The 23,209-nt window shown below is 36.1% G+C and overlaps 1 protein-coding gene across 7 annotated transcripts in view; it reads right to left on the bottom strand.

The window, feature by feature from the left end:
• ZNF280C (zinc finger protein 280C) overlaps positions 1 to 19,416 on the bottom strand; it is an 84,967-nt gene extending 65,551 nt beyond the window's left edge. For 6 of the 7 annotated variants that reach the window (XM_006943999.5, XR_002152761.2, XR_006592905.1 and 3 more), the window contains exons 1-6: positions 19,261 to 19,416; positions 11,584 to 11,629; positions 11,418 to 11,464; positions 5,248 to 5,394; positions 2,285 to 2,350; positions 2,047 to 2,183 (exon numbers count right to left, since the gene is read on the bottom strand). In XM_006943999.5, coding sequence (XP_006944061.1) covers positions 2,047 to 2,183; positions 2,285 to 2,350; positions 5,248 to 5,394; positions 11,418 to 11,448 — 381 coding nt within the window. In that variant the 5' untranslated portion in view covers positions 11,449 to 11,464; positions 11,584 to 11,629; positions 19,261 to 19,416. Of the gene's footprint in view, positions 1 to 2,046; positions 2,184 to 2,284; positions 2,351 to 5,247; positions 5,395 to 11,417; positions 11,465 to 11,583; positions 11,630 to 18,608; positions 19,062 to 19,260 lie in introns of those variants that run through there. The other variant, XR_006592906.1, reaches the window with a different exon arrangement.
• Positions 19,417 to 23,209: the final 3,793 nt, after the last annotated feature.

Genomic DNA, 23,209 nt, shown 5'->3' on the forward strand with positions numbered 1-23,209 from the left:
CAGCCTTGTGAGACCTTGAAGCAGAGGACCCAGCAAAGCCATGCCTTGACTCCTAACAGAAACCATGAGATAATAACTGCATATTGCTTTAAACTGCTAAGTTTGTGATCCTATTGTTATGCAGCAATAATTAATACATGGTGCTTTGCCGATCATCCTTTCAAACAAAAACGTCTTTGGATTAAAAAAAAAAAAGCAGCTAGTTCAACTTACAATTCAAGTGGTTTTCCTCAAGAAAACCTTTATACTGTAGATACAGAAATCATTTATGCATACTACCTATTTCATCACACACAGTATTTCAAAAGAAGTGTATTCAAGGACTGAGAGTTAATAAAATTAGTAATTTAAGGGGCACCTGGGTGGTTCAGTCAGTTGAGCGTCCAACTCCGGCTCAGGTTGTGATCTCACAGTCTGTGAGTTTGAGCCCCGCATCAGGCTCTGTGCCAACAGCTCGGAGCCTGGAGCCTGTTTTGGATTCTGTGTCTCCCTCTCTCTCTGACCCTCCCCCATTCATGGTCTGTCTCTCTCTGTCTCAAAAAAATAAATAAGCGTTAAAAACTTTTTTTTAATTAAAAAAATAAAATTAGTAATTTATTACATCTTCAAGGTTATTCTTAAGTGAAAGTGAAATTTTTCTGTGAGTGTTTGGTGGTCACTAATACAAAAACTACTAGCACCCAATTGGTGCCACTGCCTTGACTCATAGTAAGGCACCAACAGTTTTATCCTCCATTGCTTTTGCATCATCAGTACAAACGCTGACAGTGAAAAGAGGAAACGTCTCAGTGTAATTATCACAACAGTTTTAACTTCACAAACCCCTGAAAGGGTCTCGGGGAATGCCAATGGTATGCGGACTATAACACTGCTCTAAAGCAATGTTTCTATGTATAGCAATGCTAAATGTATGGATGGATGTGTGTACGTGCATATTTTAAAACCTCTGGGCTAGGGGATCCCGGGTGGCTGAGTAGGCTAAGCATCCGACTCTTGATGTCAGCTCAGGTCATGATCTCATGGTTTGTGGGATCGAGCACCGCATTAGGTCCTGTGCTGATGGCACAGAACCTGCTTGGGATTCTCTCTCTCTCTCTCTCTCTCTCTCTCTCTCTCTCTCTCTCTCTCTCTCTCAAAATAAATAAACATGAAAAAAAATTTTTTTTAAGCTTTAAAAAGAAAAAACCCCAAAAAACAAGAAACAAAACCAAAACACCTCTGGGTTAACCTGGATTGAAATCCCATATCCATAATCTATTTACCAGCTATATGGCTTTGAGTGAATTATTTAGCCTGAGTCTCAGTTTCCTCAAGTATAACATGGGGATAATAATCATGCCTACTTCATAGAGAAATCATAAGAATTAAATGAAATTAATTTACATACAGCATTTAGAATAAGGACCCATAATAACAAACCTTAAATATTACCATTAACTATTATATCTGTTAAAAGTTTTAAAAGCTAAGCCACAAAGGGGCACCTGGGTGGTTCAGTCTGTTAAGCATCCAACTCTTGATATCAGCTCGTGGTCTTGAGATTGAGCCCCATGTCAGGCTCTCCGCTGAGTGTGGAGCCTGCTTGGGATTCTCCCTCTCCCTCTCCCTTCCCTGCTTACACATGCGCTCTCTCTCAAAATAAATAAACTTTAAAAAAATAAAAGCTAAGCCATGAAAGTATGTTTTCAGAATAAACAGGAACAATGACCTCAGAACAATTTCCCAAATAAGAATACTTGGTTCAATTAGTCTTAAGAATTTTGCCAGTATGCAACAATCATTACTGATCTTTTTTACTCACCTTTAGATAGCATAGTTTTCAATATTCTACCTATTTAAGCATATTACCTGATACTGACAAGTTGGCTAGTTCCTACAGTTATTACTTTGGGTACTGATTGAGCTATCATAAAGATATTGACATTCTCTGATTGCGATTATGCTTCTAATGGAATGGTGACTAGCTATGATAGTCCACAATTCTAACTGGATATTATACTATCCAATGTGTCCCTGAGCTAATTGTGTAGTTTCAGAAACACTTACAGGTTTAGACACGTTCTGAGCAATAACAGAGCTTTGTGAAGATTTAGATTCAGGATGAAATCTAGGCAAGGCAGCCACTGGATTTGATGTTGGATCTTTGTAGTGTTGACTTGTAGGCTTGAATGTATCAGTAACACCTGCATTTTAAAATTACACAGTATATTGAATATTGTTCCACACAACCAATTTTATCAAAATATTTCACTTTAGAGTTAAAATCAGTACAATAATACCATACCTTGAGTGAGTGTCTCATTCTTTATTCCCTTTGAAGATGAGCCGGGGTTACCTCTGTTCAAAATATCTACAAGTAGAATTAAATATATATTAAGATAATAGAAAAAAATTTCCCAATATATCCATATACAACTAATAATTTAAGTATATACCCCAAAGCCTGAAAGTTTCATTATGGGCAAGCTGATTAGATTATCTGTGCCACTGCTCTTGAGTTCTGAAGGGGACACTACTGAAGACCACAGACTAAACCTAGAATTTACCAGAGTGTCTTAAACCTACTATTATACCAAAAGTCAATCTGAGCCTGACATGACGCTCTGAATCAGTTTAAGACTGTTCACTCCTGGGGCGCCTGGGTGGCTCAGTGGGTTAAGTGTCTGACTTTGGCTCAGGTCATGATCTCACAGTTTGTGGGTTCAAGCCCCGCATTGGGCTCTGTGCTGACAGCTCAGAGCCTGGAGCCTGCTTCGGATTCTGTGTCTCCCTCTCTCTCTGCCTCTTCCCTACTTGCTCTCTCTCTCTCTCTCAAAAATAAATAAAAGGTAAAAAAAATTTTTTTTTAAAGATCGTTCACTCCTATACCCGTGCAAACTCATAACTTCTAGGTGATTGAATCAAATACAATTTTGGAAGAGCAGACATTTGCTTAAAATTGCTAATCAGGAAAAGATACAAAAAATTTTAAAAATCACATAAAACCTCAAAATATTTCCTTTTTCCCCTCCTAGGGGAAAAGAGCTAGATTTCATAGAATAATTCTGTAAAGTAAAGGGTCACACAAAAGTAGGGTTGTTTTAAGAAAACGGAAATTCAGTTCTCTAAGACTAGGCACCACAGAAGTCTTCTGGGAGAAAAATCTGCTCAAACAACTTGATACTGTTTTCATTCATAAATTAAGGTAGGTATTTACTCAAACCATTAAAGAGTCAATCCTACAGTACTTTTTGGTGACTGTAATCTATCAAACACAACTTTCTACCGCTACCCCTAACTTTATGACGGTTCTATATCAATATTTAGCTCATGGTCCATATGCCAAAAATATTTTTTGGCTCAAAAATCAACCATCAATAAATTCATTTAAATTCCGAGTTCATTTAGAAGAGAAATTTCACTGAGGTCAACTTTCTTTTTGATAGAATTACTTAAAACTAATACACATTATTCTAGATAGAATTACTTAAAACTAATACATACTATTTTAGTTGAGTACTGTTAAGTTATCTACAATTGATATAAATCCGACTTGAACTACCATGATTTCAATAGAATTATTTGAATAATAATTTTGAAATATCGTAATAGTTCAGGATAAAAATAATCACAACAACTAGGAAATAATTATAATATTCTGTTCCACTGTCAGCAACCAACATGCCAACATACTTACTTCAGTTTATAACTGAAGTGGCATTCCACTTGGCACTTCTCAATTTGCTACAGGAAATTATATTGAGAATTAAATTAAATTATTCTATCTCTGATAAAACTGAATAGAAGTGCTATACCAAGTTTGGAGTCAAGAAAAGCAAGAACTGGGCTTTAAAAAAAATTAAAAACTCATGTCTTAACCACAATATAATGTACTGCCATGGTAAATAAGAGAACACTGGTATGCTGGCTATATTCTTTGCAAAATTCTCCTGGCTTAAAAAAAGTAAATATAAAGGAAAAGAATCTATTTCCTCTTTCTCCCTTGAAATTCTCTATGTTGCTCCTCTGCACTTTACACATTGTTGACTGGACATTTTAACAAGTGTGATCAACAACTTCACTATAACATTATCACAGCGTCAAGACAAATTACTCTAACTGAAACCTAACAATCCACAAAATTACTGGACACGTTCTACTAAAAAGCCATGATAATTAAGTAAGCTAACTGCCTGCATTGTCCAAGCACAGTGGCTAAAGACCAGACCCTCCTTCCTTCATGAATATAATCAAGAGTTGCTGGAAGATGGGTGTGGCCAAAAACTATAGCCCATGTTGGTACACAAACAAGAGACTGGAGAATCATGCAGTGCCTGTTCATTTTGTAGCTGTGAATCAAGATGACACTGTGTTAAGGCAGTTGCCTGTATGTGAGCATCCCAGAGACTAACACAAACGTATTTAACATTCTGATATTTTATTAAATGTTATTTATTTATTTATTTATTTTGAAAGAGAGAGAGAGAGACAGACAGACAGACAGACAGAGACAGACAGACAGCATGAGCCAGGGAGGGGCAGAGAGAGACAAAAAACACAGAATCCATAGCAGGCTCCAGGCTCTGAGCTGTCAGCACAGAGTCCATCGCAGAGCTTGAACTCACAAGCTACGAGATCATGACCTGAGCCAAAGTCAGATGCTTAACCAGCTGAGCCACTCATGCACCCTTATTTTTTAATGTTTTACTTATTTTTGAGAGACAAAGTGCACGAGGAGAGAAGGGGCAGAGAGGGGACAGAGGCCAAAGAGGGCTCTGTGCTGACGGCAGAGAGCTCGATGCAAGGCTCAAACTCATGAACCATGAGGTCATGACCTGAGCTGAAGTTGGATGCTTAACCAACTGAGCCACCCAGCCACCCAGTATTCTGATATTTCAAGCAAAACATTCCAATGCTTTCTTTTCTAGGTGTATTTGGGCTTAAGGGAGAAAAAGAAAACCGGTGAATAGGCTACTCAGCTCCACTAAAACTTATGATTTCCAACTTTAGAAGGCTTACAATGCTGTTAGGTAATCTTAACCTTTAGTTAACTTAGTTAACATTTCATTTTTTTCAAATGATATTTTAACCTCTCTCCTCCTTACTCAAGTCCTCAACCACATCTTCCCTCTGATTCTTACCAATTCTTACTGACCTGTGTGCTCCAACTCCTTACAGAATAACAAGGACAGATAAGACAGCCCACAGGTTTTTCTAATAGAAATTGCATCTTCTATAAAACTTTACTTCACTGAAATAAATGCTTACTTGAAATGGCTGGTTTTGAACTTGATATCTCTCCAACAAAGATCAGCTCATCATCGTCTTCATCCAGAATTTCTTCTACTTTCTTCTGCCATGGTTCTAGCTCTTCTTCTTCACATTCCATAAAGAGTTCTGCCATTTTTGAATTATCTAAATGTCAAAAGGAGAGAAACATATTTTTGAGTAACTTTTTTTGCAACGCATAGCATGATATTTAAGATCTACTTTAGTAATCCTAATATCAGTTACTGAATTGATATTTGCAGTCAGTACATGATAGCAAAAGAAACTCAGTTCAATCTCTAAGATCTATAGTAGTAAAATTAAGCTAGCTGGCTAAGTAACAGGTAACATTAGTCATCAGTAGTGGCCAATAAATGTTAAGAATAATCAAATACAAGGGTTGCCTGGATGGCTCAGTGGGTTAAGTGTCAGACTTTGGCTCAGGTTTGTGAGTTCAAGCCCCGCATCAGGCACTGTGCTGACAGCACAGAGCCTAGTTTGGATCCTCTGTCTCTCTCTCTCTGCCCCTCTCCTGATCTCTCTCTCTCTCTCTCAAAAATAAATAAATATTTTTAAAAAGAATAATCAAATCCAAGAAAAACTTGAAACATCAAAGTTTCAGTAATCAAATCCAGGGAAGAATATCCAATGAAAGAGTCTCTTCAACAAGTGGTGTTGAGAAAACTGGACAGCAATATGCAAAGGAATGAAATTGGACCACTTTCTTACACCATACACAGAAACAAGTTCAAAATGGATTAAAGACCTAAATGTAAGACAGGAAACCATCAATATCCTAGAGGAGAACACAGGCATTAACCTCTCTGACATCAGCTGTTGCGACTTCTTACTAGGTATGTCTCCTGAGGCAAGGGACACAAAAGCAAAAATAAACAATGGGACTTCACCAAAATAAAAGCTTCTGTAGTGTGAAGGAAACAACAAAACTAAGAGGCAACCTATGGAATGAGAGAAGATATTTGCAAACGACATAACTGATAAAGGGTTAGTATCAGAAATCTATAAAGAACTTATCAAACTCGACACCCAAAAAACAATCCAATTAAAAAATGGGCAGAAGACATGAATAGACATTTTTCCAAAGAAGATCTACAGATGGCTAACAGACACATGAAAAAATGCTCAACATCCCTCATCATCAGGGAAATACAAATGAAAACTACAAAGGGATATCACACTTGTCAGAATGGCTAAAATCAACAATAAGAAACAATAGGTGTTGATGAGGATGTGGAGAAACGGGAACCTTCTTGCACTGCTGGTGGGAATGCAAACTGGTGCAGCCACTCTGGAAAACAGTATGGAGGTTCCTCAGAAAGTTGGAAACAGAACTACCCAATGAGCCAGCAATTGCATTACTAGGTATTTATTTAAAGAATACAAAAATACTAATTCAAAGGGATACATACACCCCTATGCTTATAGCAGCATTTTCTACAATAACAAAATTATGGGAAACAGCCCAAATGTCCATCGACTGATGAATGGATAAAAAAGAGGTGGTATATATAGATACAATGGAATATTACTCAGCTATGAAATGAATGAAATCTTGCCATTTTCAATGGCATGGATGGAGCTAGAGAGTATTATGCTAAACAAAATAAGTCAGAGAAAGACAAATGCCATATGATTCAATTAGATGTGGAATTTCAGAAACAAAAGCAATGAACATAGGGAAAAAATGAGAGAGACGCAAACCAAGAAACAGATTCTCAACTATAGAAAACAAACAGCTACCAGAGGGAAAGTGGGTGGGGACATGGGTGAAATAAGAAATGGGAATTAAGGAAGGCACTTGTGATGAGCACTAGGTGTTGTATTCAAGTATTGAATCACTAAGTTGTATACCAGAAACTAATATTACACTGTATGTTAACTAACTAGAATTTAAATAAAAACTTAAAGAATAGTCAAAACCAATCAAAATAAGTTTCAGTTTTATTAACAAAATATGATTATACCTATTAGCTACCTAACTATATCTGAAAAAAAAAAACTCATAAACTTTTACATTAACAAAACGGAGATAAACTAAAAACAAGAGGCAATAGGTTAGATTTTTACCAGAAAAACCGAACCAGCTTCAGAAACACTAGGCACACAGCAAAGCAGCAATGAGGTGCTAGAATGAAAACAGGGGACTTAAGGTGAGGTTTATTCCATCCCAGGAAAGATTAGACATTTCTCACCTGGAGAAACTAACCAAAGAACATACTGTTAGTACCACCAGCCTACAAGTGCTGACCAAGCACTCAGAGTTCCGAGGAAACATTTTAGTGCCTCATTGTTAAATATGGACACGCCAATGAGCACCAGAAATAGGACTAAACCTCCAACGTGAAAAACCAAAACAATAAAACAGATTAAAAGATGTTTTAAAATCTTTTTGAGAGAGAGAGAGAGAGCGGGACAGAGGGTCTGAAACAGGCTTCACGCTGACAGCAGAGAGCCTGATGTGGGCCTTGAACTAATGAACCGTGAGATCTTGATCTTAGCTGAAATCGGACACTTAATCTCCTGAGCCACCCAGGTGCCCCGCAGGTTAAAAGATCTTAAAAAAAAAAAAAAAGAGATAGTACAGAATTCCAAAAAAAGTTATTAGAATGTAATTAGCATTTTCAGAGAAATAAGATTATAAAAAATAACATGCAGAAAACAAAAAGATTAAAAAGACAGCCAAAATTCAGTAAAAGAAAAGCCCCAAAACCCAAATGCCAAAGTTGAATAAATGTCCCATAAGTGAACTTAAAAGATAAAATATATATATATACTAATCAATGTCACCTAAAAGAAGTTTCAAAAAAATTAATAGAAAAAAAGGGGAGGGGATGTAATCAAAGGAAAAATACAAAAGAAATTCTTAGTTCTAAAGGACATAAATGTCCAGATTGAAAAGAAAAAAATCTATACTATAGGAATATATCACGAGATTTGTGAATGCTAGACATAGAAACTATCCTATAATCAGAAAGAAAGTTAGAATAATGTTTTCAGGAGTATTAGTAAAAATAATTTTCAATTTAGAATTCTGTGCCCTGCCAAGATTTTCATCAAGCATGAGGTACATATTCTTTCATCAAAAATAAAGATCACCAAGATCACAGAAAATTACCCCCTATTCACTCTTCCTTTCTTAGGAAGAATCCACCAAAATATGGGACTTAGGAAGGAGGAAGATACAGAATGCAGAAATCGTAGCATTCAGCACAATACCAAGACAAAGGAAAGTCCCAGGATAATACTGTTCAATGGGTCTAGATAACAACCAGCCAGAGTAGAACAAGAGAACATTACTCCCAGGAGGAATGTCTCCAGGAGACCACACACACACACACACACACACACACACACACACACACACACAAAGTGTTAGATTACCTGATGAGTTTTACCATATAGAAAATTGAATTAAGAAGCTACAGAAGGGTGTGAGAAGACTTGGCTATAGACTTTCATGAAATTTCGCAAATTTAGTCAACTATAATAAACAATATAACTTTTAGCAAATTTTAAAAAATGAAATATTTGAATTTCTGAGTATATAAAAAAGAGAAAAAGGCAATGTATGCATAGCATATTAATACCATAGTACTATGCTCATCAGTGAACAATATTACGGTCATCGTAATAAAAACATTTAATGATTTAACCAAACTTTGAGCTATAACTGCAGTGAAAGATGCTTGGAGGGAGGGCTAAGTGTAAGAAAACTAAAATCCTCATGTTAGATAAAAAAAAAATATTAGATAATGGCAAAAAAATCGATTGAAGAGACAGCAGTACACATATGTGTTAAAAATTTGGAAATATGGAAATAATTATGAGAAAAAAGCTAACCTATTGAAAGGGAATGCCTGAAAAAATAGGGAATACATACATCCAGATCACACACACACCTCTCATTCTTACCCTTCAAAAACTGTGGTTATGCAATTTATAACTTTCAGATTATTTGTTTCTTAAAACTATGCATGTATTGTTATGGTTTTAAAAAGGTATTGAGGAAGCACCTAATTTAATATAATAGCAAGGAGGATGGATATAAGTGGTACTAGATATGTGGAGTGAGATGCCTGCCGATGGGGGGACAACTAAAAAGTAACAAAACAATAACTCCAGGATCTGGCTTAGACAATGATCATCTGTTTTTTTTAAGACAATGATATCTTTACCTTTTAAATGCAATAATTTCTAAACATAATTTTGCTAGATTAAATGTCATTTCTAATTTTGACTCAGAATTAGTGTGTGAAAACAATGATGTGGGGATGGCATACAAAAGACACACCTTAACAAATCAATTGGCACTATTCTTTTAAAATTATTTAAACTTAATTTGCTCTTCTATATAGGTATGCCAAAATCATTTCTTGCATAATGTTTAATGTTTGGTGATTTACTTACTATAAAACAAAACAAAACAAAAACCGTCCCACCCTTCCAAATGTAACCAATTTTACAAACTGTCTTTTCTAACTTTACTTGAAAAACATATGTACAGAATGCTCTAAGTCAAATAAAGAATAATTCATAGTTTATCATTTACATATCCTGAATACTTGAAAACACCATCTTCATTGTGTCTCCTGGACCTCTCATTTGTATTGTTTCTTCTACCTAAAATATCTTCCCTCCTTACCTTATACTGTCCACGTTGAGTATAGTAGGAGCATGGACTTCACATAAAATTGAATAGTTCAAATCTTCATTGTACCATTTCTAATGATGTGACTCTGGAGAAATTACTTGAATCTGTTTTCTTACCTCTAATATGTGTACAATATCTACCTAATGGAAGTGGTAATGTAGACTGAGGAAAATGCCATATAAAGTACCTAACCTAACCTCAAGCAGATACTCAACAGTACCTTAATTCCCAACTCTTGGTTCAGTTACAACCTCCTTAGTAAACCAGTAGACCTGTTTTTCTTCCATCTTTTACTACATTGACATTCTATGCCATGCAGTTCCAGACTTACTATATATGATCTCAAACTGCTCACTATTTCTTAATATTTCTTTATCTAAAAAAATAAAAAAAAATGTGTATTTATTTTGAGAGAAAGGGAAAGAGTGAGCAGGGGAGGGGCAGAGATAAGGAGAGAGAGAATCCCAAGTAGGCTCTGCACTGTCAGCACAGAGCCTGATGTGGGGCTCAAACCCACAAACTGTGAGATCATGACCTGAGCCAAAACCAAGAGTTGGACACTTAACCAACTGAGCCACCCAGGTGCCCCTTAATGTGGATTTCTTAACTGTATGCATCTAACTCCAAAGATCCAAAGTGAGAATGAAAAACATATTTTCTTCTTCCTTTGTATCTCCTCCTATACACAGAAGTCTACTGAATAAGCACTGACACTTAACATGATAATCAACAAGCTAAGAAACTAGGCAATCAGGCAATGCCAAATTAAAAAAAAAATGAGGGACACTCATGTATGCAGATAATTAAAAAATCATTTATATCTATGTTGATACCATGGTCTTGATACCATGTCTAACACATAGATCTTCCTCATTCTTTTTAACTGGGTACTACCGTTGTCAATATATTCAAGATAGATTGTAGAGTAAAAAAGTAAAAAAAAAATTATTATTTTTAATTTTAGAGAAAGAGAGAGAGAGAGAGAGTGTGAGTGTGAGTGGGGAAGAGGGGCAGAAGGAGAGAGAATCTTAAGCAGGATCAATGCTCAGCACAGACGCTGACATGGGGCTTGATCCCACGACCCTGGGATCATGACCTGAGCTGAAATCAAGAGTCAGACACTCAACCAACAGAGCCACCCAGGCGCCCCAAGTAAAAAAAATGTAAAGCCACATAATAGCATAAATAGTATGATCTTATTTAGAAATAATTTATTTTTTGTCTATGCATAGAAAAAAGTTTGTGATAATGTATACCAAACCAGTAATAGTAATTATTTCTGGAGATGAAGAAGACACACTTCATTTCTACTTTACTGACATTCTTATTGTATATTGTTCTTTTTCACTATGCACATGTATTACTTCAATCAATTTAAGTGTTTTGGTATTTTTTTAAAAAACGTGCCTATCACTGCTTCTCTCACCTTTTATTATAAAGCAAAGTTATCAGTATAAAAGCCGTGCACATTGGTATCACTTGCAACAGCAATACTTACTTTTTGATGGAAAAGGGTTGTCGTCATCCATCAAGTTGCAGAGTCACCTAAGACACCAACACATGACATCAATCAATTTTATGAGTTACTTTAACACCAAATATTGAAACATGAGACTTGGGATTCAGAAATTTTTGGGTCTAATCTTGATCTCCAGCAAACTCACCATATGACTCCAGACAAGATAGCAAGTTAGGTCTTAGTTTTCTGCCCTATAAAAAAATAAGGATAACTACTATTAGGGTGGATTTGTTAAATGTACACACATTTAATCTTGTTCTACAAAAAGTTTACCTTTTGAATTTATTATGTTTGATATACATATGCTACTCACTTTCCATGATTGGCTCATTCCTGAATGAATGAAAATTTAATAAATAAAATGCTGAATGTATTAAGCATTTATTACTTGAAGAAATCTGACAATTGTTAAGTTGCAAATAAATTGTGAAAGATACCTTTTTGTAAATATGACTAACACATGTTTTAGTAAATACATATTTTAGTTAATACATGTAATATATATGCTTTAGTAAATCCGAATTTTGAAATGCTAAGTGACAATCTTTAACCATTACTTATTCTTCATATTTCAGAAATAAATGTAATTATTACAAAACACATTAAAAAATGTTTAGTTTATATATTTTTATTTCTTATTCACACTAACTACAAGAAACAAAAAATTAGTTGTATATACTTCATCATAGATAAACTCATTAAAAATAATTAATTATTCATTGCCTTCTGTGTTCAAAATGATGTGCTCAATTCTCGGGAAAAAGTTAAGATGAATAAGGCATAGTCCTTACCTTCAGAAGATTACAATTTAATATATCTACAGTTCTTTGAGATTTTAAAAAAAAGCTGTTATAGTAAACATTATCAAAAATTTTTGAATTGTTTTCTTTAAAGCAGGTATTTGTGTTCTGAATTCACACACACACACTTTTTTTTTTGCAGACAAAATAAATGTTGTAAAAAATTTCAGTTATAAAACAAAAAAAGTTAAAAAATAGTCATCAGATACCTAAAGTATTAGGATGAACAGAGCTGAGTCTTCACATGCGTCTTTATTTTCAGACTGGCAAAAGCAAACTTTCCTGCTTTTTTCCAATTCCAAATTATTTACACTGAATTAGACCAAAGGGAAAAAAACCCTACTTTCACTCCAGAAGTTGTTATTGGTATAAATGTTTGAATTACTATCACAAAGATCTCAAGTGAATTCTGAACTTAAGTAAATTTCCCTTGTTGAAGTTTGACTACCGAAATCTCTTTAACTCAATTACTTGAATAGTTACCATTTCTCCCTAAACTAGAATTAAGGTAATGCATATGTCACGTAGATAAATCCATGTCAATTCTTGCTCAGCATTACAGACCTATGGCTACCAGGAATACGGATTTTTTTTAAGAGTCATAACCACATAGCCTATGGAGACTCATGTATAACACTTTTATTAAATGCTCAAATAAAATGTCTATTGGCACAAATAGCCTAAAATTAGTACTAAATGTACAAGTAGTTTATATAAACAAGTCATATACACTGCCTATATCTACAGAGATGAATTTTGAGGCCCATAACCATCACCAAGGAGCTTCAATTGGTACATTCATAAACACTCAAAACAAGTCAAAAATCCCCAGATGCCATTAGAATCATAACTTCATCTAAAGTTGTGCTATACAGTAAGGTAATCAAGCCCTCCAAAACTATCACCACAAAAAATTCTCATCAGAGTTTTGGCGGGGAATTCTGTGGGAGATTAATCTGTTAGAGAAATGAAATACCCAGCAAAACATGCAATGAGGATCTTAGAGCTCCCATAATAGCAACTCCAGAGGGTCTCTACGTTCTGCAACTCAGAACTGGCACCAAAACAGGCAGAACAGAAGTCTCCACTTCAGCTATTAACTCAGAGTTACGATGCCCATAATACACTGTTCCTATGGGGCAAAAGTGAATTCCAAGTAACTAATGAAAGACCTCTTGGAATACGATCGTTTTTGGAGACTGCCTGTATAAATACTTACTATTTAGATATTTTATGGTTTCAGCTTCTACATATTTAAGATTCACTTTTAAGAGTTCAAGTCTATGATATTTTCAAAAAAAAACATTAATAGATTAGTTAAAATGGTAAACTGTATGTTATGTGCATTTCACGCCTAGTAGGATGGCTGTAATCAAAAAGACAGATAATAACAAGTGTTGGCAAGGATATGGAGAAATTGGAACCCTCATACACTGCTGGTGGGAATATGAAATGGTGCAGACACTATGGAAAATACTTGGCAGTCACTCACAAAGTTAAAAATAGTTACCATATGACACAGCAATTCCACTCCAAGTGAGAGAGAATTGAAAGCATATGCCCATGCAAAAACTTATACATGGGAATGTGTGTAGCGGCATTATTTATAATAGCCCAAAAGTAGAAACAACCCATATGCCCAACCAATAAATAAAATGTGATATACCTATACAATGGAATAATATTCAGTCATAAAAGAAATTAAACACTGACACATACTATGATATGGATGAACCTTGGGAACATATTAAGTGAAAGAAGACAGCAAAAAGACCATGTATTGTATGACTTCATTATATGAAATGTCCAGAAATGGCAAAGTCATAAGGAGAGAAAGTACAGCTTAGGGCTGGAAGGATTGGAGGGAAATGGGGAGTGACTCCCAATGGATATGGGTTTTCTTTCAGGGGTGATGAAAATGTTCTAAATTGATTGTGGTGATGGTTACGTGACACTGTAAATATACTAAAACCATTGAATTATACACTTCAAATGGGTGAAGTGTATGTTATATTAATTTTATCTCAATAAAGCTGTTAAGAAAATAAGCTGGAAGGATATAAGCCTGGGAGTAATGGAGTCACTGTGTGGAGAGAGAATGTCTAAGAAAGAAACCAAGAAAAAAAATAGCAAAGCCTTAAGATTCTGGCGGTAGAGAAAGAGGGTAGGGTAGGGAGATATTCAAGTTCTGATGACACCATTTAAACACCTGAAGCTAGCCATGCTTGAAGTAAATTATTAAGCCTTTTCAGTTAAAAAAGGGAATAATTGTTCACTTATGGTTTAATCTACTTTGAGCTAGGTTTCTGGTACTTGCATTCAAGAGTAATAATACACTTACCAATGGCTTATACCCCAATATTTTTCAAACTAATAGACCTCTGGGGAAAATAGATATATAGAAGATGGTGCAAGAGAGCTCTAAAACAATATATTGTTCTGGGGCACCTGGGTCGTTCCGTTGGTTAGGCATCCGACTTCAGCTCAGGTCATGATCTTGTGGTTCATGAGTTCAAGCCCCATGTCCAGCTCTGTGCTGACAGCTCAGAGCCTGGAGCCTGCTTCGGATTCTGTGTCTCCCTCTCTCTCTGCCCATCCCCCGCTAGTGCTTGTTTCTCTCTCTCTCAAAAATAAATGAACATTAAAAAAATAAAATAAAATAAATTTTTGTTCTATCTAAAAACTTTCAAATATACAACATAGTCTTATTACTGTAGTCACAATACTATACGTTACACCCCCAAGGTTTTTTGGCCATCTTCATCCAATTTGCCCATCCCACACCCCCAACCACCAATCTGCTCTCTATAAGTTCCTTTGTTTTAAAATTCCACATATAAGTGAGATCATACAGTATTTGTCTTTCTCTGATTTTTCACTTAGATTAAAACCCTCAAGGTCCATCCACGTCACAAATGGTAGGATTTCTTTCCTTTTTAATAGTCCATTTTATATTTATACACCATATTTTCTTTATCCATTCACCCAATGGATTAACACTTAGGTTGTTTCTATGTCTTGGCTATTGTAAATAAAGCCGCAGTGAACATGGGGATGCAAATATCATTTTGAGTTATTGTTTTCATTTCCTTCGGATAAACACCCAGAAGTGGAATTGTTGGAGCATATTAATACTCATGTTTTTGTCTGTCTTTACTACAGCATGTTCATCAAGTACTACCACTTTTAATGCTGCTGGCTAGTAACAAACTCAAGAACATAGGAAGAAAATATCTAAGTGACGAATTTGCACCAAATGAAGGGCAAATGACAGTATAGTTAGCTACAGAAATGATGGTATTGAAAAGATTCAAATAGAAAAATCTTGCTATTGTTTAAGATAGGTATGAAAAACTCAATAATAAGCAGGCAGTGACTCTGTTTCATCAAAATGTATTATCCATTCAATGTATTAAAGTTGACTCAAATAGTATTGATTTTGTAGTTTTATAGGACTATTTTATGATCCTGTAAGAGCTCTAGAGATATTTTAAACATTTTTAGTAGGAAGAGGTCTGTGAAAATGTTTTCTTATAATAGAAATTAATTGGTAAAGTACTCACATGCAAGAAACAATGGATTATACCTTAGTTCCTTAGACAATTTCATTGGCATCTAAACAATTCAAACTCTCAAACCAGGTTTGGGGAACAAATAACATATTATTTAGAAGAAAAACATAGGCTCACCTTTTTTCTTATTTAAGAAATTTTCATATTATGGGAATTATTTTTTGAAAGTCTGAACCCATTTAGTCCAGGCACATTTTGAGAAGACATTTCTTTAATAACTTTACTATTTTCTCCCTAATTTTATTTAGGTTTTAAATTTTTCTGTCTGTTGATTTTCATATTTCAGCTATTTGTAGAAAACACCTAGTTGACACTAAGATTAAAGTTCATTAACATAATACTTTGCAAAGATTGCTTATATTTTAAAACATTTTCTTTTATGTTAGTTTTTGGGATGGGACACAAGAATAAAATTTACTTTCTGCAAAGTAATTTGTATATCATACTCAGGGTAAATATTTTACCTATAAGAATGTGTTTTTATTGTAGTGCATATGTAAAAGGCATAACCTAGAAAAAGACTAATTGGCTTTTCAAAGCCAAAGTATATGATAAATATTTTATATAAGCTTCATAAAATATTCTATAATCACTAATTACTAAAGTAACCTCAGGAAGTATGCTTATTAATTAATGCACATTTTATAGGAGTAAAACTTATCCACTAGGGAAAATATCAAGAAAAAAAGTAGAGTACAATGATGAAAAAACTTGAAATAGGGGTTGAATAACTGGGATTTTTGAATCTACCACTTTATGATCACCAAACCTATAGGAGTTTTTTAATGTTTATTTATTATTGAGAGACAGACAGAGACAGATCATGAGCATGGGAGGGACAGAGAGAGAGGGAGACACAGAATCCAAAGCAGGCCCCAGGCTCTGAGCTGTCAGCACAGAGCCCAACGCAGGGCTCGAACTCACAAACCACGAGATCATGACCTGAGCTGAAGTTGGACACTTAACCAACTGAGCCACCCAGGCACCCCAAACCTATAGGATTTTTAATCAACCTCTCTGAGCTTAGTTATTCTACCTGTAAAATAAAAAACAGTAATACCTTCCTTGCAGCACTATTGGGAAGACTAAATAAAGCATGTGAAAAATTATTGTACAGTACTTCACATTATTTTACTAAACTTTTCCTTCTGTACTGAAAGTCATACTACATGTTGATGCATATAAGCACTAAAAAGAAAACATAAAAAATAAAATAAAAATGGTCCATTTTATCCAGATGATACACAGTGATAACTATTTTTCTTGACATACTGAGGGTTAATAAAACCACTCCTTAAAAGAAAACTGCTTTGCAGAGAATGAATCAAAAACACATTTTTGATACAAATGAGTAAACCACATCTCCCTGAGTCATTATTTAAAACCTGACTGAAAACCAAACATTTTTAAGTCCTTCTCTGAAGCAGGAGTACAGAAAAAAATATTCAGGGCTATATTAATTACTGAATGTATCATAAATATTTCTGTTCTTTGAAAATTTACTTTTGGAATAACAAAACATGTTTTCTCAATATAAGTTCCTATATCCGGTCACTAAAACTATGGATTACTTTCTATTTATAACAATTGCTTTTCATTTAAGTAATTTTCCTGTCCAATTAATATAACAAAAAATTCTTTGGTATGGTTCTAAATGTCCTCTTGAATAAAGAAAACAAATTGGAGAGAAGCAGGGGTACAGAATTATATACTCTTTCTGCTTACTCTGCTTTTCTATTTAAAAAGCTGGTGCTGGGTAGTAAAACACTGGGCTGAAGAAATCACATTGGACTAGAAAACAAGTGAGGAAAATGGGTTGAACAGAGAAGCTGAAATTTGGAGCCCTTCAACATCAGAACTTTTTCTGATGGAAAAATGGGTTATTGGAAGAATGAGCTGTTTTTCAACTTTTCAACATGCTTGGAAACAATGATATTATTTATTATTTAAATACTACAAAGTTGAAATGATACGAAGTCTTAAAATGAAAATATAAAGGAAAGGGGAATTGAAAAATGTCTCCTATATTTTTTTAAGTGACTGTCCTTGCTTATTCTCCTTGACCACCTCATTCCCATGAAAAGTGGGGCATGTTATAGTGAATTGAGCATTGGAGGAGTCAGAAGACCTAGGTTCTATCACTTCCTATCCAAAGTGACCTCAGGGAAAGTCCTCTCCTTGAGGCTATTTTCTCACTTTCTAAACAGTTCTACCAACACTCCACAGCTCATCTTAAAAGGACTGTCAATGAAATATACAAATGCAAGATGCAATGACAGAACTTGTACAGATGTTAAAGCACCAAGGGCACACAGCCCTAACTTAATTTTATAAGCAAACCAGTTCCCTCATAAGCTCAGTAAAGTTTCTGCTTAAGGAGGCAGCTTGAGTTTTTACAGTAACCCCCCAAACAGGGCATCTCACAAATGCTAGAAGACTTTTGTAGTTTGAAATTCTATTTCTTGGTTTACATTTTATGTCTAATGACACTAAAAGATATTTAAATTCACAGTTCAAATCTGAAGACAATAAAAGCAAATTTTAAGTTCACAGATTTTTTTTAAAAAACTAAAAAATCTTTGCAAACAAAGAGAATCCCCTGGATGAACATCCCCCGTTCTTGCAGAAGCTGGTTCACTTGACATTTTCTTCTCTGATTTCTCCTTTTAAAAAGCATTAAAACTTGAGAGAAGTTAAGAGGTATTCCCTCTGTGTCTAGAGAAGGATAAGACCGCAAAATGAAACATTTGTTTTCTTCTCAGCAAAAGGTACAAACTGTACTGTTAAAAACTAGGTACCTAACTCCACGTTTCTCCTTAGGGCTCTTCTAGACAATAACTGAATGGAGCACGATTTCTATGACGAGGAGCACAGTTCCTTTGGCAAGAACAAGGGTATCAGCACTGAATGAACGGTAACCTGGATGGGGGGAATAAGGGGTGAAAGGAGGAGCCCGAGGGGCCCTGAAGCCAGAAAGTTCGGAACCTTCTGTGGTTTCGCCAAACATTTGTATCAAATATACAAAAGACCAAAGGGAGTTGCCACCAGAAAGAAAAGCGAAAACCAGGCTGAGCGCTGACAGACGCACAGGCCCTGGGCGGTGAGGAGGCAGCGGCGGCGGCCCGGCCGGCCGGCCGGCCGGCCGGCCATGGCGTGAGCGGGCCTCCGAACCCGGCCGGCCGCCGAGCAGCTACCTTTCCGCGATCCCTCCCCCGCCAGGGCTGGCGGCAAGATGGTGGCCCACCCGCCACCGCGCCGCCAAATTCGTCCCCTCCCCCGCTCCCTGGGCGATCCCAGCAACACACGCCGGCAACCGGACCCTCAACCTGTTCTCCTCAGAGCCGGGCCGCTGCCGCCACCCTCAGAGCAATGCGGCCACCCTCGGAGAAATGCGGCCACAGCCGTGTGGCAGAGCCGCTGCCTAAGCAGGCGGGGGCGGGGGACACTTACCGCGAGCAGTGCAGGTCGCCCTGACTGGGACTGGAAGGAGGAGGAGAAAGAGGAGGAGGAAAGGGAGGAGCGCGAAAACACTAGGCGGCCGCCGCCGAAACAGCGGCAGCCGCGACGACTCCCAGCGCGGAATGAGCGCCTCAGACCAAGGCAGAAATGTATAACTACGCGCACTGCCTCATGGGTAGACGCCAGCTCCTCCCCGCCCATGCACATCCGGGTTTCTTTTCTAACCGATCGGGGAGGGCGGCACGGACATGTGCCCGGACTTACACATTCTCGAAGGCAGAGGGACAGGGTGAGGGTCCTAGGCTGATGCCAACGTCCTCAGGGAATCTACTCTTCATCCTGAGTTGCATTCTTGAAATTTGGACTGCACACCCTGAAAATGTGCTCCTTGTGTATAAGAGTTAGGAACACCAATTAAAAAAAAAATACTGTGCCTTAGAGGCAAAGACATAAACCAGATGTATAAAAGGAATAAAAGTTAGATTATTTAAATTATTGGTTAATTTTGCCAGTAAATTTGTTTTAAACCATATAACTTTGCTTTCAACTCTTTGTTATTCCTGTCATATAGATATCTATAATAGTTATTAAAATGTTAAGAAAAATATACATTTACAAGAAAAACATTTGCCAAGATACTGCTTGAACATTTTCTAAATATGTGTGTTCTGAACAGTTAAGAAAGTTTCCTCTACCAATAGAACTTAAGAAAGTCTGTGGCACTAGTGGTACTGTTCTCAAGAGTTACCCAGACTTAGAATCTTGTTTCACTAGTTCCTTAACACACACATAAGTTCAGTCAGTCACTGAATCCTACCAATTCTTCTATTTAAATTAGTTTCTTCTTTCTCATCTATACTGTCCTTTGCTATTGGTACTGAAAATAAGCTTTACAGAAAAGGACAGAATAAAGTAACAAATATGGAAAGTTAAAAGTTCCAAAATCTTGAGGCATTCAGAGATTGCTCCCCACTTCTAGAGAGGCTGATAGAAAAGCCCAGTGCCTTCTCATTTGTTGTTAGTGGGAAATTTAAACTAGCAAATTTACAGCCCTGGCACCCCTGCCCTTGGTGCTGGTGGGGAATTTAAAACTTGCAACTCTCCAGCCAGCCTCTTCCTTTGGTGCTGATGGAACATTTAAAACTGGCAACTAGGGGCGCCTGGGTGGTTCAGTCAGTTAAGTGTCTGACTCTTGGTTTCAGCTCGGGTCATGATCTCATGGTTAGTGGGATTGAGCCCCGCATCAGGCTCTGACAGTGTGGAACTTGCTTGGGAATCTCTCCCTCCCTCTCTCTCTCTCTTCCCTTCTCCCTTCCTCCCTTTCTCTCTCAAAATAAATAAATAAACGTAAAAAAAAAAAAACCTGGCAACTAACTGCAGCTTGCCTGCCATATCCTTTGGCACAGGTGTGAAATTTAAAACTTGTAAGTCTACAGCCCATGAGGGGAAGCTTTTCCCCAGTTCCATACCTTAGACACTATAAAGGTCCAGTGCACTCTCTCTGTCTCTCTCAAGCCATGCCAGTCCTGTTTGGCCCTCCTGCTCTCCAGGGAGTTTCCTTGAGTAATAAAATTTCTTTCTAATTCTCCTAGTGTATAAAGTGTCATGAGGCTCCACATCCAAACTAAAATTAGTAGAGGGGAGGGTCAATTTCTCCTCAATGGGATGATCAGAAAACATTTATAAACCAAATCAAAATTCCAATGCAAGTTATTCTGTTTTCGTGGAAAATATAACAACCAAGAAGACCAGAAACCTGGTTGGCAAATTTTCTCTCAAAAGGAAATGTACTCAAGAAGCCCAACTATAATACAAAGTGAGAATGTACTTAACACATGGGAAATTATGTGAATGATTGACTCTGCTTAAAACCCCTCCCTGAGCTTCTATAAAACCATTCTGTTAGTACTTTTGATGAACTGGCCACTGGTGTTTTTTTTTCCCCCCAGGACTGCCATTAAATGAGGATTTACTCCTATATAGCCTTTGGGGGGGCAATTTTTAAAATTGAGGTACTTGCATAAAAAAACTCACCGTTTTAAAGTAGCTTCTAATATATTCACAATACTGTGTAACCATCACTATCTTATTTCAGAACATTTACTTCTTCCCAAAAAAGAAACCTCATACTTGTTAATAGCCACTCCCAATTCCCTTCTACCCACATACGCTGGAAACCTTTAATCACCTTTGTGTCTGTACAGATTTGCCTATTCTGGACATTGCATATAAATGGAATCATACAATATAAAGCTTTTTTGTCTGTCTTCTTTCACCTATCATGATGTTTTTGAGGTAGGTTCATCTATGTGGTAGCATGTATCAGTAGTTCATTCCTTTTTATGGCTGTATAATATTCCATTATATAGATTATACCATATTTTTGTTTATCCATTATTCAGGTGACGGATATTTGGGTTGTTTCCACTTTTGGAAAGTGGGAAATTTGGGGGATTTTTTTGAGTCTATATCCATAGGGATAATGGTCTACAATTTTCATTTCTTTTTCTTCTTTTTTTGTAATGTCTCTCTCTAGTCATGGTATTAGGGTAACACTGACTTCATAGAATGCGTTGAGAAGCATCTCATCCTATTTTCTGGAAGCATTTGTGAAACATTGGTATCAATTTTTCTTTAAATGTTTGGTAGAGGGATTTATCCATCAAGAATATCTAACAATTGTAAATATTTATGCTCCCAACTTGAGACACACAAATATATAAATCAATTAATAATGAACATAAAGAATCTCATTGATAATAATACAATAATAGTAGCGATATAATAATAGTAGGGGACCTCCCCCACTTGCACGCTCTGTCTCTCCCTCAAAAATAAAAAAAAAACATTTAAAAAATTGCAGATCAATATCCTTCATGAATATAGAGGCAAATTTCCTTATCAAAACATTGCCAAATAAAATAAACAGCATATAAAAAGAATTATGCTTCCAGACTAAGGAGGGTTTACCCTCTGGGATAATTCAATGTTAATTTAACATCCAAAAATCAATCAATGTAACTCACTATAATAGCAGGATAAAGGAGAATACCCATACAATCATTCCAATATATTCAGAGCACATATGACAAAATCCAATATCTATTCCTGGTAAAAATTTTTAGAAAATTAGAAACAATTAAGGACTTCCTCAAATGAATAGAGGGCATTTATAAGGCATATAAAAAAAGCAGTATTGTATTTCCATACAATGTAGCACTTTTTGTGAAAAATTGTTTTTTTCTGAGAAAATATAGGAATGATTAACTTGGGTGAATTTTGAAACATTAAAATAGAAAATAAAATTCTATTTTACCATATATTCCCTAGTAAGTAGAACCAAAGGAGGGCAGGTAACAGTAAATATTTTATCTCCTGAAAATACATCTATAAGCTATTCTGTTGAATAGTCAGATCAATTCCTGACTATGAGCAGAGAAAGGGTAACAACGCTGATGGTACATAAATTTGGATCAGATACTGGCTCCATGTTTGCTGTAATCTGTATCCTTGGCCTATTCCACTCAGATGACAAACATACTGTTAATAAGGTATATTGTACCACAAGTATATCCTACAGTGTTTATCTCATTGGAAACAGTGACTGAAACAATGCCCTCAGTGGAAAATGTGATGAGTTGTATAAAGATCAAAATACTTTATACTAATAATAGTAGTTGTGTGTGAAGGATTAAAACATGGGTTGTACTGTATAGAGTTAATAACTCTACATTGCTGCCAGCTTTTGTTTCCATTCTGGTCCCTGCCAGAGAGACATGAATTTCAAGCCAAGTCTTGTGGGAAAAATAGTTTTTCTCACCAGAATGTAAGATCCATGAAGGTTGGGAACCCTGATTCATTCACCAATGTCTCCCTAGCATATTGTTCTTGGAACAGAGTTTAATATTTGTTGAATGAATAAATGCCTCAATGGCATGTA

Source organism: Felis catus, chromosome X (assembly GCF_018350175.1).
Source record: "Felis catus isolate Fca126 chromosome X, F.catus_Fca126_mat1.0, whole genome shotgun sequence".
Lineage (NCBI taxonomy): Eukaryota > Metazoa > Chordata > Mammalia > Carnivora > Felidae > Felis > Felis catus.